The following is a 15,386-nucleotide window of genomic DNA, read 5'->3' on the forward strand; positions in this document are numbered from 1 at the left end:
ACTCGGAGTGTTTATTTTCACTCCCAAACCCTAAACCAAAGCGATTTCTCCCCGGGAACTGACCCTGGGGTGGCTGGCTGCTCAAGGCTGTGCCCGGCCACTGGCTGCCATAGCTGAGGAGCCTGGTGTTTGAAGCCGGAATGTCTGAGGCCAGGAGAGGGTCCAGCTGTGACTGCTACTGCTAGGAGCATCTTTCAGCTCCCTACCCGCTGTCCAGGGTCATGCGGTCCTCTGCTGCCCACCTTGTTCCCACCGATAGCCTGTGGATGTGGAGTTTGGAGGAGTTACTTTTGGAGGCTACTGTTCAGGTGGCCTGAGGACTGTACCTCAGTGGGGTTTGCCCTTGTGGCCACATCTGCTCTCTAGACACATGGAAGGTATCTGTGGTGTATACCTGAGTTGAGTGTGTGCAGCAGAGGTCAGGCAGAGAGTATAAGATGCAACCAATATCAGTTGTCTCCTCTGATATTGGTGTGGGCTTTGCTCTGAGCTAAGAGCTGTGACTCTCAAGGATTGAGAGACATCACTTGGCTTCTGCTCTGTTCCTGGCTCCATCTTGCCTGACCCTTCAAAGTGGCAGCATCATGCCATCTCCCAACACAGTCCAAGCCCACATCTTCCTAGTTCTATGTATACTAAGGCAATTGAAGGGTAGAAGCTGTCTGCTTTGTCCCATCCCCACCGAGAACTGCTTCTGTATTGGATGGAGCCGTGGTTCCGCTGACACCTGCCATTCCATATACAGAGGATCTTTGGGAAGTGTTGTCTTACAACCTTTAAGGAACAAAGATATGCTTATTATTTAGACTCTCTTTTTTTTGGCCTCAGAGGTCAGTGGACTCCAAGGTGTATTCCTTGGCTAACCCGGTCAAGGAGAGATGGCAGTCAGGCAGATGCTACACGATTTAGTGACTCAGGAGGTGAAGGGTCTTCTTATGATGTCCCACATTCTTCTGCTGGCCTGTGGGCCACTGAAGTTGAAACGATGTGTCTCTGAGAGCTGTTCCTGCTGGGGGGGTTGCAGTGGGGTCTGCTGAACCTCAGCTCACCTGTGCTGTACTTATCCCTAGATTTGGGTGTCACTGGGGACTTCCTGCTCTCGGGCTTCTGATGTCTCAATGCTACTTGACCCTCCTCTTCTGATCTAGGCTTTCTGTTCAGGTTGGCTCTGGTGGTGGCGGGAGTGGGGGATGGGACGGCATCCACCCGTCAGGCATGGGAAGGGGTTTTCCAGACTGCATCAGAGGCTTGTGAAACGCTTCACTTAGAAAGGGTTCCTGGGAAAGAGACTGGGGAACGGGTCCCAGCTTTACGATGCACAGCGGCTGTCTAACCTGCTTCAGCGCTCCTTAATGCCTTCCCAAGAACTGGAAGCGTGCATGAGTTGGGACTCAAGCCAGATTTCTCAGCACCAGTCAAGGGCCCTTTGATATCTGCCCACCATCCCTTCTACTGCCGCGCTCTGGCTCTGGTGCTGCCTTCTTCTTCTCACTCAGCTCAGTTGCTTAACCTGTGCATGGCTGGCATCTGGGCACACCTTGCTCTTTTCAGTGTTTTTTTTTTTTTTTTTTTTTTTGGATCAGGCTAGGAGAACCTCCTTTGGGAACCTAACTGGAGGCAGCCAGGTGAGACCAGCCCCTACTTACTTGTGTCACTGTGGCTCTTAACTTGGGTAGGGACCATCCTCACCCAGGGGTCACACTGAAGAGATTGGCTGGAGTCACCTTCATCTCTGCATCCCCAGCACCGAGCTACCTTCCGCATAGTAGGCAGTCAGTACATAAGTACTGCATGAACGATATGCTACCAGAGCCCCTGCAGTGACACCCTTGCACCTAGAGCCTTTGGCTAATTTGAATGATGCCCAAGACTATGAGGAAAACATTAGAAACAATTTTATGTTTTCAGGCATCCTGCCCAACTGCTTTCTGAAGGGTCACTAAGTAGCTTCCAATAGGAAAGAACACTTACGTTGCCACCGCCTGCCAACACTGGGTTTGATAATTTTAAACATTTTTTTCTAAATTTTTATTTCATTTATTTTTTAAATTTTATTTTATTTTGTGGTAGGGATTCATGTTGCTCAGGCTGGTGTGGAACTCACCACGTAGCAGCTAAATATGATCTTGAACTCCTGGCTCCTTCCTTCAGCTCCCAAATGCTGGGGTTACAGGCAGCACATTGGCCTTTTTGTAGTCATGGTATTGTTGTGGCATCATAGTTTGAACTTGCGCTGTTTTGATTTCTTTTTTTATGGTGATGGCACAGAGTACTAGACTAGGAGTCAGGCTAGCCTCAGCCTCCTGGGATCTCAGGCTAGTGTTCCTGGGTCCAGTTTTTTCTTTGGCGGTTGCATTGGGAGGAGTACTACCATAAGTCATAGCCTCTAGTCTGGCTGATTGATGGGGACACAAGTGTCATCTGGAGCCCCAGGAAGGTCCAGGCAATAGGGCTGGCCCAACACCCTGGTGCAAAGTTCTGCAACTATACAGAAAATGTCCTGGGGCTTGGTGACAGGTTGCTGACTCTCTTGTGAGGGAATCTGGTGGTATCCTCAGGTGGTTTGTGTCTAGAACCTCTTAAAGGCAGTTTGTGGTCCTCAGAGAGCTCTGTCCAAACATGCCCTGTTGGCGGTTGCTGTAGCTGTCTGGGTCTTGCAGCCCTGAGGCTGGCTGGACTCTTGACATGGTGATCTGACGCTTCCCTCCCCCTTGACCTCCAAACCCCTACTCTTTGCTTCCCTGACAGAGGATGTGTCTGCGAGTCCATCTGGCCACCTTGCTGCTGCTTATGTCTTTTGCAGGGATGGGGGTGGGGAGATGGGCGGGGGTGGTGGTGGAGGCTGGGCCCTGGGCACACAGTAGCCCAGTGTCTGAGGCCCAAGGCCTCCAGGCCTGTTCTTTACAATGCTTTTGTTGTCCTCTTTCCTCCCATGGGTGGGTGGGGTGCATGCGTGTGGGTCTGGGTGAGTTCTGTTTGTAAGCTGCCCCTCTCTGTCCCCCAGCGCTGAGCTCATTGCCTGAGCTGTTGGAAAGAGCCAGCCTGCTCAGAGGCCTGCGTGGGGGGTGCTGCCAACACCAATACAACGTGCATGGCCGCTACAATGTGCAATTGTGACCTTTGTGTAAACGCGGTCGGTCTGGGGCCCGCACGCTTATAAAAATAAAGCATTGGGAAGCACAGGGGGGTGGGAACAAAAGAGGCTTTCTCGCTGGCTCTCTAATATGGTTTTATTTATCGGAACGCGCCCTCCTTCCCTTACTGGAACTGGGAGAGGTTCTCTGCCGAGCTTGGAGCTGATGGTATCACAGCCAGACGGTTTCATTAAACGCACAGACGCCGCCAGGCCTTGCCAGGGGCAGAAGGAAGAGGGCTCGGGGCCAGCCTGCCAGGGCCTGTGCATGGATGTGGAGTCCCATGCCAGGGAGGCACTCCCCCGGGGAGTCTCTCTCTCTGTTAAGGGCATCCGTTGCCCTCTTCCAACCACAGAGTCAGGTTCAAAGCCAGTAGCACAGGGATGCCCTCCACGACTCCCCTACTGCACCTCAGTTCCTGAACTAGCAGGCTTGACTCAAGTTTGGTGCCCATCAGCTAACCTGGTGCGGTTCTGCCACAGGTGCCTAGGGCTTCTGACTGTGAGGCAGATGCCCTCACACTTGCTCTTGAGTGACAGTCACAATGTTGAAGCTCGCTGTCTACCTAAGTGGAAGTCCTACTCTTAGCTCACCTTCTCACCTCTTCTGTAGTCACTTTGTGCCAACCACACTCTCTGTCACTTCCTGTGCAAGGCTCTCGGTTTGTCTCATGGTCTCCTTATGGTCAGAAACCTGGCCTGATTCCCTGCCTCCCTATCCTGACCTGTGATTGTTTGGATGGCTCTACACCGTTTGAGGCCACTGGAGCTCTCTTGGGTCATATGGGAAGTTAATGGCTGTGTTGGGGCTGGCCTGGGTTTGACATTTGGAATAGAGCCAGGGCTGAACCTGTCAGCTGTGTTAAGGCCCTGTGCTTGGTCTTCTCAGACAGCCGGCTCCAGCTGCCAGCTTCCTGCATCCCACCTCTCCTGTCTATGTGCTCTAAGTGCCTGTCATTTGGAAGGAACAGGACCCCGCACCTAAACTGCTGTGCTCTTGGGGGAAAACAGAACACCCTCTCGACAGCACTTTGCTCCTCTCCCAAACCATGCACGTCCATTCCTATGAACTCATACTGGTGTCCCAAAGAGTCCCACATTGTCACCTGGAGCTTGCTAGAAAGTCAAGGACTCTACCCTGCTGCATCAGATGTGCAAGAGAACTGTGAAAACATTCTAGGTGACTCCATGGTAACTCTACATTTGGGGACCACTGTTCTAGAATCTGCTCTAATTATACCAACTTTCCTTTGGACAAGGCAGAGAAAATGATTGGCTGAGTCCCAGACTAATGGGGCTGGCAGGCTGCACAGGAATTTTGGGCCAGTGAGGAGCTCACACTGTGCAGTGCCTAACAGCTCTTGGCCCTGCAGCCACCTGAGGCCAAGCCACCTCTGCCTGTACTAGTACAGGAGCCTCATAGCTGGTTCATGCTATTGCTTGTGCGTCTCCTGCCTGGTGTCTATGTGGCAATGGGGACAGGGGTATGAGCTGCTGAAGAAAGGTGCTGGCCATTTCCTGCTGATGCTCCCAGGGCGCCAAGGACCTAATGCCTGTGCCCTACTCCCCTCATCTCCGAAGAAACCAGATCTACCATGAACACAGTTCCTGCCCTTTGCCTTTATTCTTCCAGGCTCTCATTCAAAGTGTCATCTGTTTGGGCAGATAGTTGACATTTTGCTTCAGTTGTGCCCCCAACTCCTAATGTCTGGTCCCTAGTGTGGCAGGCAGAAAACACTCAGGAAATCCTTCTTGTAGAAATGAATGGGCCACACAGGCACCCACGTTTTCTGGCACACCTCTGTCAGATAGGAGTGAAGAAAGGGAAGGTCTGAAGTTCCAAGCCAAGGTCAGGCTGCATCTTCAGGTGGCTGTAGCAGGCCTCGGAGGTGGCATCTGGCCTGAATGTTGTTATTCCAGAGTGGAAGCCACAGCCATGCTCTGACTTTGTGGCCCTGTGACTCCTGAACTATGAGCCAAATCCTGTGTCCTTCCTCCCCTACCCCACACAGATCCCTATGCCATCGTCTCCTTCTTGCACCAGAGCCAGAAGACTGTGGTGGAGAAGAACACCTTGAACCCCACCTGGGATCAAACCCTCATCTTCTACGAGATCGAGATCTTTGGTGAGCCAGCCAGCGTCGCCGAGTATCCGCCCAGCATTGTGGTGGAGCTGTATGACCACGACACCTACGTGAGTATGATGACCTGCTACTTCTCTCGGTTGCCCATTTCCCCGGGAAAAGCAGGGCTGTGAGTGTTGGGATCCCACAACACTTAGACTTCTCCCTAAGGTTTGGGCTGGTGGCTGCCCTCCTCACTGCTCACTGAAATGGTTTAGAGGAGTTAAAATGGTTCACTGACACCTGAGCCATGCCCCTTGGCAGACATGGCTAATCAAACTGTGGGAGGGAAGCAGCTCCAGAAAGGGCACAGACTTGTGGCTCAGGGTCTGGCTTTTCTCCGGGTCTACCTTGTCCCTTCTCACCACAGTTTTTAATCAAGCACTTTCTGTACTGGGCTGAGTGACCCACCTTTTGCCTGAAGTTTGCTGTCTAGGTGGGAACTGAGATGCCCAACATGTGAAGAACCCTCTAGATGAGACAGAGTGTCTGGAGTACCGTACGGCCCTGTGACAGGCAGGGCCTTTCCACCAGTGCTGTCCAACAGAATAGCCTGTGACAACGCTCTGCTTTCTGGCTGTGCTCTCTGGGAGGGGAGCCACCAGCCTCATGTGGGGACCCTTGAAGGGCACTTGTACCAAGGGAGAAAATGAGTTTTAAATTCAAGTAACTGCAACAGGGTGTATTGTGCATGCGACATAATTGGTAGAGAGCTTGCTTAGCATGCACAAAGCCCCGGATTTGATACCTGGCACTGTATAAGCTGGGCACCCAGGCATGGTGGTGCATGTCTATAATCCCAGCATTGCATTTGAGAGGTAGAGACAGGAGGATCAGGAGTTCAAGGTCCTCCCTGGCTACATATCAAGTTTGAGGCCATTCTGGGGTACCTGAGACCTTGCCTAAAAACAAATCAAATCAAAACAAAACACCCCCACAAAAATCTGAAAGTAACTCATGCTCCAGTATCGCACAGTACTGTGCAAAATATCGGGAAGCTGGGGTGAAGACAAAAATCCTGAAACAAATGTGGAAGAGGAACATAGAAGGACATTCTAGCAAATATTGGGGTTGCTGGATGATGAAGAGAAAGAATGAGGCCGGGCAGCTGGGGATAGGGGTCAGAAGTAAGGGCGGCCATGTGGTTGCACACAAAGAAGACTAGGTAGAGAGGTCAGGTCTGGGCGGGTGCAGTGGCAAGGAGGAGGGGTCAGAAGCTATTTCCAGTAAGAGTTGCCACGGCTGCACATCAGAAGTCCTGAGGAGTTGTAGGAGCCAGGGGTGGGAGGTGATGCTCTGTAAGGTGCCCACCAGATGATGACTGAGGCTGGCAGTGGGTAGCACGGGTCTGGTTTGGGGATGCTGACCTGGGAGTTCTGGAGGAAGCTGAGCTAAGGTGGGGAGCAGCAGGATGGAGTGTCATTGGGCCATGAAGGGAAGGAGGAGTTTAGGTCCTGATGCCTGTGGGGCAGGGGGAGAAAGGCCACGGGGGTTGGGAGGTACTAGATGGGTGCAAGGTAAACTGGTAGGTTCCCAGACTGACCCAGAGCTCTTTGGAGGCCTGCTCGCCCACACCCAGTCATGGTCTCCTGAACTCTGCCTTTCCCCTCTATCTCACTGCCACTCCCTACTCAGGACAGGTCCTCTTTGACCTGTCCTTCGGTGGACAGTCAGAAACTCTCTTTCAGAAGAATCTTCTGGAAATGTTACTTCAAGCTACCCTAATCATGGCTGCCAGGCTTAAGAGGGAGGCAAGGGAGAACGATGGTCTCTCCTGGGGTAATGGTGGCTCCAGGGATGAGCTGGAGTTGTGTCCATTGGGAATCAGCCAGCCCCACCCCCTACAGTACTCAGCAACTGAGGGGGCCACGCTCGGTCCCGAGGAGTCCCAGGCCCTTCCCACGGATGTGGCTACTGTCCACTCTGAGTGACAACTCTGGATTGTCACTCACAGGTGTGGTGTGTGTGCTGGCACTGGTAGGCATTCCAGGGTGGCTCATAGAGACGTTGAGGCCTTCCAGTAGTATTGTGTGAGAACAGCCAGGGCTGTCTCTCCGTTCCTCTCCTGGGTAAGGGCTGAGGCTTGTGATGCCCACAGCACCATCTGACTGAGACCTGGCTCTGCTGACTGCCCCGGGAGCTATGGGTAGTCTGTCTGCTGTGACTGAGGTGGGGGAAGGTGGTCATGGAGGGAGGTACGCTGGGAAGAATTGGTGGTCAGTCACTGAGGAGAGGTGGACCCTGTCACGTGGGCAGTAGGAGTGAGGAAGGACGCCAGGTTCAAGACTTAGGAAGTAGACATCATTTTAGTAAGGCTCACCTTGGGAAGCAAGGTCGCCTGAAAAAATGGGGATGTTCAGGGTGAAGCAGTTAAGCAATATGAGAGTCAAGCAAGGGCGTTAAGGAAGTGTAGGCAGACTGTTCCTCATGGCTCTCTGATGGGCTCAGGGATAGATTAAACAAAGGCATGGGGAATACCAGTTGGACATACAGAGGGACTTCCACAACCGCTGTGGGAATTCCATCCTAGTGCAGTGAGGCTGCTTGCATCTTGTCCTCCTCACAGCTCCCCCAAGAGGGCAGTGCTCACCCTTCTGCTCTAGAGGCTGCCCTGACTTCTGGGGTCCTCTTTAGCCCTGGAGGTCAGATGCAGGCCTAGTCTGGGGCGGGGGGCACTGACTCTTCTTTCTCTACAATGGTCTAGGGTGCTGATGAATTCATGGGTCGCTGTATCTGTCAGCCCAGCCTGGAACGGATGCCCCGACTGGCCTGGTTCCCACTGACCAGAGGCAGCCAGCCTGCGGGCGAGCTGCTGGCAGCATTCGAGCTGATCCAGAGAGAGAAGGTAAGGCTGGCCACTCTCCAGGCCTGGGAGGCCCAGCTGGGGTGCAGGCCAAGGGTGGCGGGGCTGTCCACATGCTGAACTCAGTAGGAACGGGGATGTCGCCTCTGGAGTCAGCCCTCCTACTGATATCCACACGACACACCGTTTCTCATCTCCAAGTCAGGACACAATCCACTTGAGGGCAGAATGTTGGCTTCAGAATTCAGAGGATTCAGAATGAGTGAATCCTCTGGCCACAGCAGTTTTCCCAGGTCATTCCCTGTCATGGTTTCCAGGAGCCTGGGTAGCTGGGGCAAGGGGTCTCAAGTGTGGTGAATACCCACAGCCACTGGGGGCTGGCTGTGCCATGCCTGACTCTGGACCTTGCCACCAGGACCCTACTGTTAGGTACCAGGCTGTTTTGAGTGCTAGGCTCAGGCTTCTGCGGCAGCTCTGGGTAAGGTGTCTGGAGGACACAGCCTACTGCCCCTTTGACTTGGCCTGTATCCATGGCCTGTCTGCTACTTGACGAAGTCTGTGGGTGTTGGCCCAGGGTGGCAATGAAGGGGTCTGGGATGGGTGAGGAGCAGGTGAACAATACCCTCTTTTTTCTACCCTAGCCAGCAATCCATCATATTCCGGGCTTTGAGGTAAGTATCGTTTGTGTGTTTCTCTCCAGTCTCCCCATCTTTGCAGACCCATCTAGGCTTGGGAGGGCAGCTAGCAGATCCCACCTCAGCCTACCTGAGGGCCCAGGATTCAGGCAGAACATGACTCAGTAGTGGCCTCAGGGTAGATGACCAGGGGCTGACATTCTCGTCTTACTCAGTGGCTCCATATCCCCCAGCACAGGTATCACCTGCCTGGAGGTGGCTGAGCATCAAGTTCCAAACTGCAGATCTGCCCTTCATGGTCTCTGGGCTGGGCTGGGTATGACTCTCACTAGAGTGGGTTTGACATTTATGGGAGTGCAGGTTTGACCACAGCCTCTGGGCGTGCAATCCAGGCTCAGGGTCTTGCAGTACTGCCTAAGGCCTTTAGCTTGTGGCTCAGGGTGACGATCAGAAAGTGTGTTTGGGAGCAGCCCAGTATTGTCTGAAATGCCAGTTTCTTGGTCTGCAGCCATCTAGGCAAGCTCTGAGGGTGGAGGCCCAGCATCCCATACCCCACCCACCCATGTGAAACTTCTGATGCCCAGGGAGTTTCAGAATGCCAGCTAGCCCATTCCTTCCATGTGATCCCTTCCTCTCCTCTGCTGGCAATGTCCCCTTGGTCCTCTCCCTCCTTTGCGCGGAGGTCCCAGTAGAAAACCTGTGTTGAGCCTCAGGTTTATTTTCTTCCTTGTTCCATTTTAGCAAGCTCAGCTGGAGCTGCTTGGGCTGTTGGTACACGTAGGGTCCGAAGGTTGTAACCCCACAAGCTCTTCCCTCTGCTGCCAGCCTCCTTCCCCTGCCCCCGCTTGTCCTGTCAGAGCTGGGGCGCTCAGCTCCACTAGTCCTGGGGATTCTATGACTTTTATTGCTGCCCAAGTCTAGAATACAGTTCTACAGATTTGCTTGAGGCCCGACTTCTCCTGGGGGCTGCTACACAGGGTCCCAGGTCCCTCCTACCACCGGTCTGATGTTCTCCCTCCTGCCACTTCTGGAGAGGATCAGATACTCTCAGTCCATTGCCCCTTCTTCACATGGGAGCACCTGAAGCGTGTGGTGAAGGAGCTGCCATGCTCACCCATGGTGGGAGGGCTTTCTGTGGGTGCCATCTTGGTCACAGCCAGTGTTTCTGATTACTAATGGAGACCCTTTGCTTTCCCGGTTTTCCCACTGTCTCCCGGATGCGGACCATACTAGATGCATGAAACGTCAAGTATACTGGATGAGGTGAGCTGGACTCAAGGATGGGGGAGGTGGGGAGGTAAAGACTAGTCTTCCAAGCTCCTGTCACAGGGTGACCAGGCTAGATTTTAGTCCTTGTGCTCAGAGTGCTGCCTGGGGTACGGCCTGTGAGGTCATTCTAGCCCCAGGGGCTTGATGCCCTCTTAGTAGTCCAGACATATGCAGATCATTGAATAGCAATACTGAGTTTTGTCTGGTTGAGTACCAGATGGCATATTTTCAGACATAAAAATTGGGCAGGTGCCAGAGTAGCCAAGGAAACCTTTCTGGTGGTGGAAGCAGTGTAAGGACTTTGACAAAGCGCTGAAGAAGGTGGGAGGCACATGTCTTTGGTCCAAGGAGCCTAGGTGCAGGGTGAAGATGGATGGGAAGGAGCGCTCTGGGCAGAGGCTGAGCAGGAAAAAAACCTTGCGTGTCCTCCATCAGGGAGTCAGGGACTCCCTGGGCTGGGTTGAGAGCGGATACCACTTGACATTTTCGGTGCAATTTGGACTTGAAGTGCAGGATCAATCAGGATGTGGGATTGTAGCCCGCCTCCCTTCCCTCACTTCCTTTCACTCCCAGGCAGAGGTGGGGGCCTGCCAGCTGCTGGCCCTCTTCGCGCCTGACAGGCGGCCTCCTGCTTCTGGCGGCCATGCAGAGAGACTGCCGATTTGGAAGGCAACATAGAACCCTAGCCAAAACCCACAGCCTGTGCTGAAGAGGACCCAGCCTAGGGATGAGTTATGACAGACTCCGAATCCTTCATGACCGGATGTGTCCTATGGAATAGCGAGGGCTCGGACTCAGGGCGAGGATGCGGCTGTGGCCTGGCTGCCATGAAGCAAATCAAAACTGCAGCTTGGGGCCAGACCCTGAAGGGCTGAGCATCAGGGCTGGCCAGGCCCCCTGCTGAGGCTTCCTGTGGTCAACAGCGCCAGAGGACAGCGATCCTTAGGAGTTTTCTGGATACTGGCGGGGCCAGCCCAACAGGTTCAAAAGGTTCAAGGCCCAGGGAGGTGACCCATCCTATAAGATGACCTTGTGATGCCCCTTATCCCAGAGGGTACCAGTGTAACCCTTGGCCCTGAGTTCAGCATATTTCCCCTGACTGAAGGCTGAGTGTCCTGCCAAGAACTTGGGACTTACTCAGTTTTAAGGCTCCCCAGAGGTTGAGAGGAGGTAGGTCATTCTTCTTGCTGTTGTGCTGCTGTGGAAAGCCTGTTGACCCAGCAGAGGATTTTCTGTCTTTTCTGTGTGGTAGCCCAGGACCTGCTTATGCTCCCTGGTAACTTCTCCCAACCTCCCAGTCCAATCGCCCTGCACATTGTGCCCACTGCCCAGGAAGCCTGGGAGCAGAGCAGGAGCGAGGGTATGGTAGGAAGCGTTCTTATGCGGGGCCACCATACAGCCGGGTGTTAGAAGAGAGACTGGGGAGGAGGCTTTTGAGACAGTTACTGTTGCAAGGCCTGCTGGAGCTGAGCCAGGAGGAATAGAGAAGCAATGTCTCCAGGGTGGTTAAGTCCAGGAGCACCCAACTGCCAGCACAGCTGGGTGGTGAGCCACACGTGCCCCCGTGATGCTGAACGGCCTGTACGTGAGGCCTGGGACTGACTGCCCAGGAGAATGGAGCAGGACAGAGCATGAATTCCTGGAAGAGGGGACCCTGAACTAGCATTTGAAGCAGAAAGGCTTTGGAGGCAGTGCCTTGGGCTGAAGACACTGTGCAGCTGCATAGGGACCCTGCAGTAGCAACAACAGCCTCTCTCCCAGGCTCTCTGCCATGGGAACACCGCTCTGTGGGGCTCTAGGTGGGGGAGTCCTGAGCCCTTGTGGAGAGCAGACGGTGCCTTTTGGCCTTTGTCCTTCCTCTTTTTTGAGCTGCTTCCCATCCTTCTCCGTCTCATCCTTCCTCTGTGCCCTCCTTGGCCCATCTTCCTTCCCACCTCTTCTGAGCCCCCCCTCCCCTTTTTTGGGTCTTGAGAACAAAGGCAGTTCAGGCTGCCAAAAGGAATGAGTTCAAAGAAACTGCAATTTTAGATTTCCTGAGAACTGGTGCGTATGTGCATGCAGTGCGCATGGGCATGTTGGTGAAAACACGCATGCGCACATACATGGCAGACGAGGTGCTGGGGGTTTCTTACTAGTGGGGCTCTTAGAACTGGGAACACAGTAGAGGAAGGCCTTCCCCAGGGCCTGGGGGATCTGACTGTCCAAAGGACATGATTAGTTGTTCCTCTTCTCTTCTGCTCTGAGGGAAAGGATGCCCTGGTAGAGGGCGGCATATGTTTCTTGGCTGCTTGTGCTGCTAGCGTGGAGGTCCAACTACTCACCCTAGACACCTTCCCAAATCTAGGAGGCGGCAGGGTATGCAGCTTACTCTGAAACCTACTCTAGGTTTGCTCCTGCACCCCAGCATCCACTAGAAGGAAACATTTGGTGTTTTGCAATCAGGAAAATAAACCCAGTGCCCCCCATCCCTTTCCTCCTCCCCCAAGGCCTTAATTTGAAACACTATTTCCCTGGGAAGTGTAATTAGACCAGTATGTTGTTCCTAATGAGCTGGGTGGGGCCGACAGACAATGGAGCCTCCTGCTGCCTGCCTGCCCCCTGCCTGCAGCTCCCCAAGGAACCAGGATGTTCCCCCTGGGTGAGGTGGGATCTGAGGGCTACTGGGGACAGGGCGGTCCAGTTGGCAGCAGAGACATGTCAACACCTGCACTGCCCTGGAAAGGAACGCCTGACTAGTGTGCTGTCACCTAGGACTGGGAGCATTTCTAGGCCTTCACCTCTCTGTGCTTAACTGGCCTTGGGGACATATGGGCTGAGAAGAAGCTAAGGTGGCTTCTACTGTTGGGATATGTCCCTCAATTGTTCCTGGATATCTGGGACTGAACTGGTTTGATCAATACCCTGCCCACCTGTGAACACCACTTTTGCTTGAGACTCAGGGTAGGTACAGGAATTCAGTTAATATGGCTGTCCCTGACCAGGCTAATATGGTATTGGCCTGTCCTTGGGCCTGGAGAGCTCTGTCCTTGTCACCCGTGAGACAGTCGATTAGACACCTTGGTTGCCTTTGCAGTCTGCCCCTTCCCTTTCCTGGCAGTGCAGAAATGCTGTCCAGTTTTGATAAGGGTCACAGCACTCATACTGTCCTGGAAGGACAGTTTTGGGTGTCTTAGGTAGACTGGACCAGGAGGAAACTGAGGCTTAGAAGTTGGCAATATGATCCAGGCTCACCTCATTTTTACCTCCTGAATGAGATGAACAAAGGACAGTTAGGTTCACTGTGAGGTGTGTGTGTGTGTGTGTGTGTGTGTGTGTGTGTTTCAGGAGTCATTTAGGTTTAATAGATGTCAGAGAACAAGGCTATAAGAAGTTCTGGAGTGTTTGAAAAAATTGAGGGAGAGCTTGATTTAGGCCCTAAAGACTGGCAGGTTCCAGAAGGTAGTGAAGGAGGTTGGTGCAGCTGTGAGCAGGCACAGCTAGCAAGGGCTCAGAGAGGACCTTAGGGTGATGGCAGAGCAGGCGGCAGTGTAGGCCAGGAGAGCCACTTCTTTAGTCCTTCCTGTCCGCCGGAATCCTTCCTTCACCCCAGTTACCTTTTCACAGTCATTGCTGATCAATTCAGAGTTGCAGGTTAGCTAGGGACAAAGACCGAGAAATGGCACAGGGTGATCGATGTGTCTTTCAGTGTGACTAAGGTCATGGGCCCCAGAGGCTGTGGGGCCCGTGGAGACATAGGAATGTAACATGCCTAGGGCACCAAGGAAGAGTTAAATGACACATAGAGTCCAAACAGGAAGTGGCCAGATGAAGAGGGACAGACTGTATTCCAGATAAATGGATGTTGAGTACTGAGTCCCAAGGTTAAAGGGAACACAGCGTCTCCATTTAGAAAGGGAGGGATTGAGTATATTGAGAATTGAGATCCTGAGGGGAAAGTCATTTGGTGAGAGAAGTCATCAGTCACTGGAAGATGAGGGGTCTGGGGGCCCTTTTGGGAGTTGTCAGTGTCTTGAGTGCAGGGTCGCATGAGTGGTACGTCCTGACAGCATACCCACAGAGTGTCATGGGCTTCGTTAGTTAGGGATATGTGTAACACCAGAAGCAGGGAGATCACAGAGTGGGTTGCTGGATATCTGGACAGGAAAAAGAAAATGTGGATGGGAGGAAGGAAAGGAGAGAGAGAGAAGGAGATGGGGAGGGGAGGCATAACAAGGGACAGGAGAGAGGTTTAGGGAAAGGGTCGCTAGTGCTTGGTGACCAACCAGCATAGTGAGGCAGGAGGGAGGAACCAAGGGTGTCACTGATTGTCTTAGTGGATGTCGGGGCCAATGTATGACATGACACCTGAAGGGGGCAGGTTTGGGGGAATGGGTGAAAAATGTAATCATTGACAAGTTAAGTGCAAGATGCCATTAGGAGGCTTGGATGCTAGGAATGGGCTAAAGCTTAGGAGGGACACAAGGGGAAGCCTATGGGGCGAAGATTGGCTTTGCAGGGCTGAGGAAGGAAGGGGCTAAGGTGGCCTAGGAGGCTCGTCCTTGACAGGAAGAGGGAACTGTGTAGGCAGGTGACTTTAGAAGACATTGAGTTCAGCTGGCAGGTGCTGACAAGGGGTGGGAGTGGTTCAGACTGATTGTTGACTTGGGAGAGAAGTTTCCAGAGAGGAGGTGCTGGAACAGCGCACGGCGGAGAGGAGGATGGAGGCGGGAAGAGGACTCAGGGAGACAGTGTGAGGGATAGAGGACCCCGGGGTGGAAAAACAGATATGGACGGAAGGGTGAAGGGCTGGAAGGATGGGTGAGATGGGGTCGGGGACCCAGAGAACACTAAGGACTGGGTAGACAGTCACAGCTCTATGCTGGCTTCTGTGGCACACATGACACAGCCTTGCACCGAGGACAGAGGACCATGGTGGTGTCCTGCAGACTGGGTAGAGAAGGCCATCAAGAGAGGGAACCTGAGGAACTGCAGCCAAAGAGCATAGGGCGGGAATGTTGTGGGAGGTCTGGGGACAGTGTGGTGGGCAGCAGCAGTGCTGGGATGGGAGTATGGGCCTCAGGTTAAGAGACTCATCCCTGGATGCTCACTAATCTGTCTCTGCTCTTCTTCCTCCTGCCTCCACCTGCCTGGCTCCATAGCTGTGTACCCCTGCCTTCTTCCTGCAGGGCCTCTTCCAGACGGTACTAACACTTGCCTGGGTCTCCTTGCTTCCATCCTACGCAGGGAGTGGGCTTCCACTATGGGAAATCTAGTTCCCAGGCCATGCATCATGATCATCACAGTGCTTGGGGGAATGAGAAGGGAGGACGGCGCACAGACAGCTAGCTGATGGGTTTTCTTGGGTGGGTGGGTATGGAGCCTAACACTTCCTGTTGCCACTCCTCCCCATTACTTTGGTCCTACAGCGGGCCGGCATCAGCCAT

At 53.4% G+C, this 15,386-nt stretch overlaps 1 protein-coding gene across 16 annotated transcripts in view; it reads left to right on the forward strand.

Annotated features, from left to right (window-relative positions):
- Dysf (dysferlin) overlaps window positions 1–15,386 on the forward strand; it is a 204,419-nt gene that overhangs the window by 129,329 nt on the left and 59,704 nt on the right. For all 16 annotated transcript variants that reach the window (XM_048416689.3, XM_048416694.3, XM_048416691.3 and 13 more), the window contains 4 exons: window positions 5,146–5,327; window positions 7,961–8,101; window positions 8,701–8,730; window positions 9,928–9,957. In XM_048416689.3, the coding sequence (XP_048272646.3) occupies window positions 5,146–5,327; window positions 7,961–8,101; window positions 8,701–8,730; window positions 9,928–9,957 (383 nt within the window). The remainder of the gene's footprint in view (window positions 1–5,145; window positions 5,328–7,960; window positions 8,102–8,700; window positions 8,731–9,927; window positions 9,958–15,386) is intronic.

The sequence above is a fragment of the Myodes glareolus genome, chromosome 6 (genome assembly GCF_982192425.1).
Source record: "Myodes glareolus chromosome 6, mMyoGla1.1, whole genome shotgun sequence".
Taxonomy (NCBI): Eukaryota; Metazoa; Chordata; class Mammalia; order Rodentia; family Cricetidae; genus Myodes; species Myodes glareolus.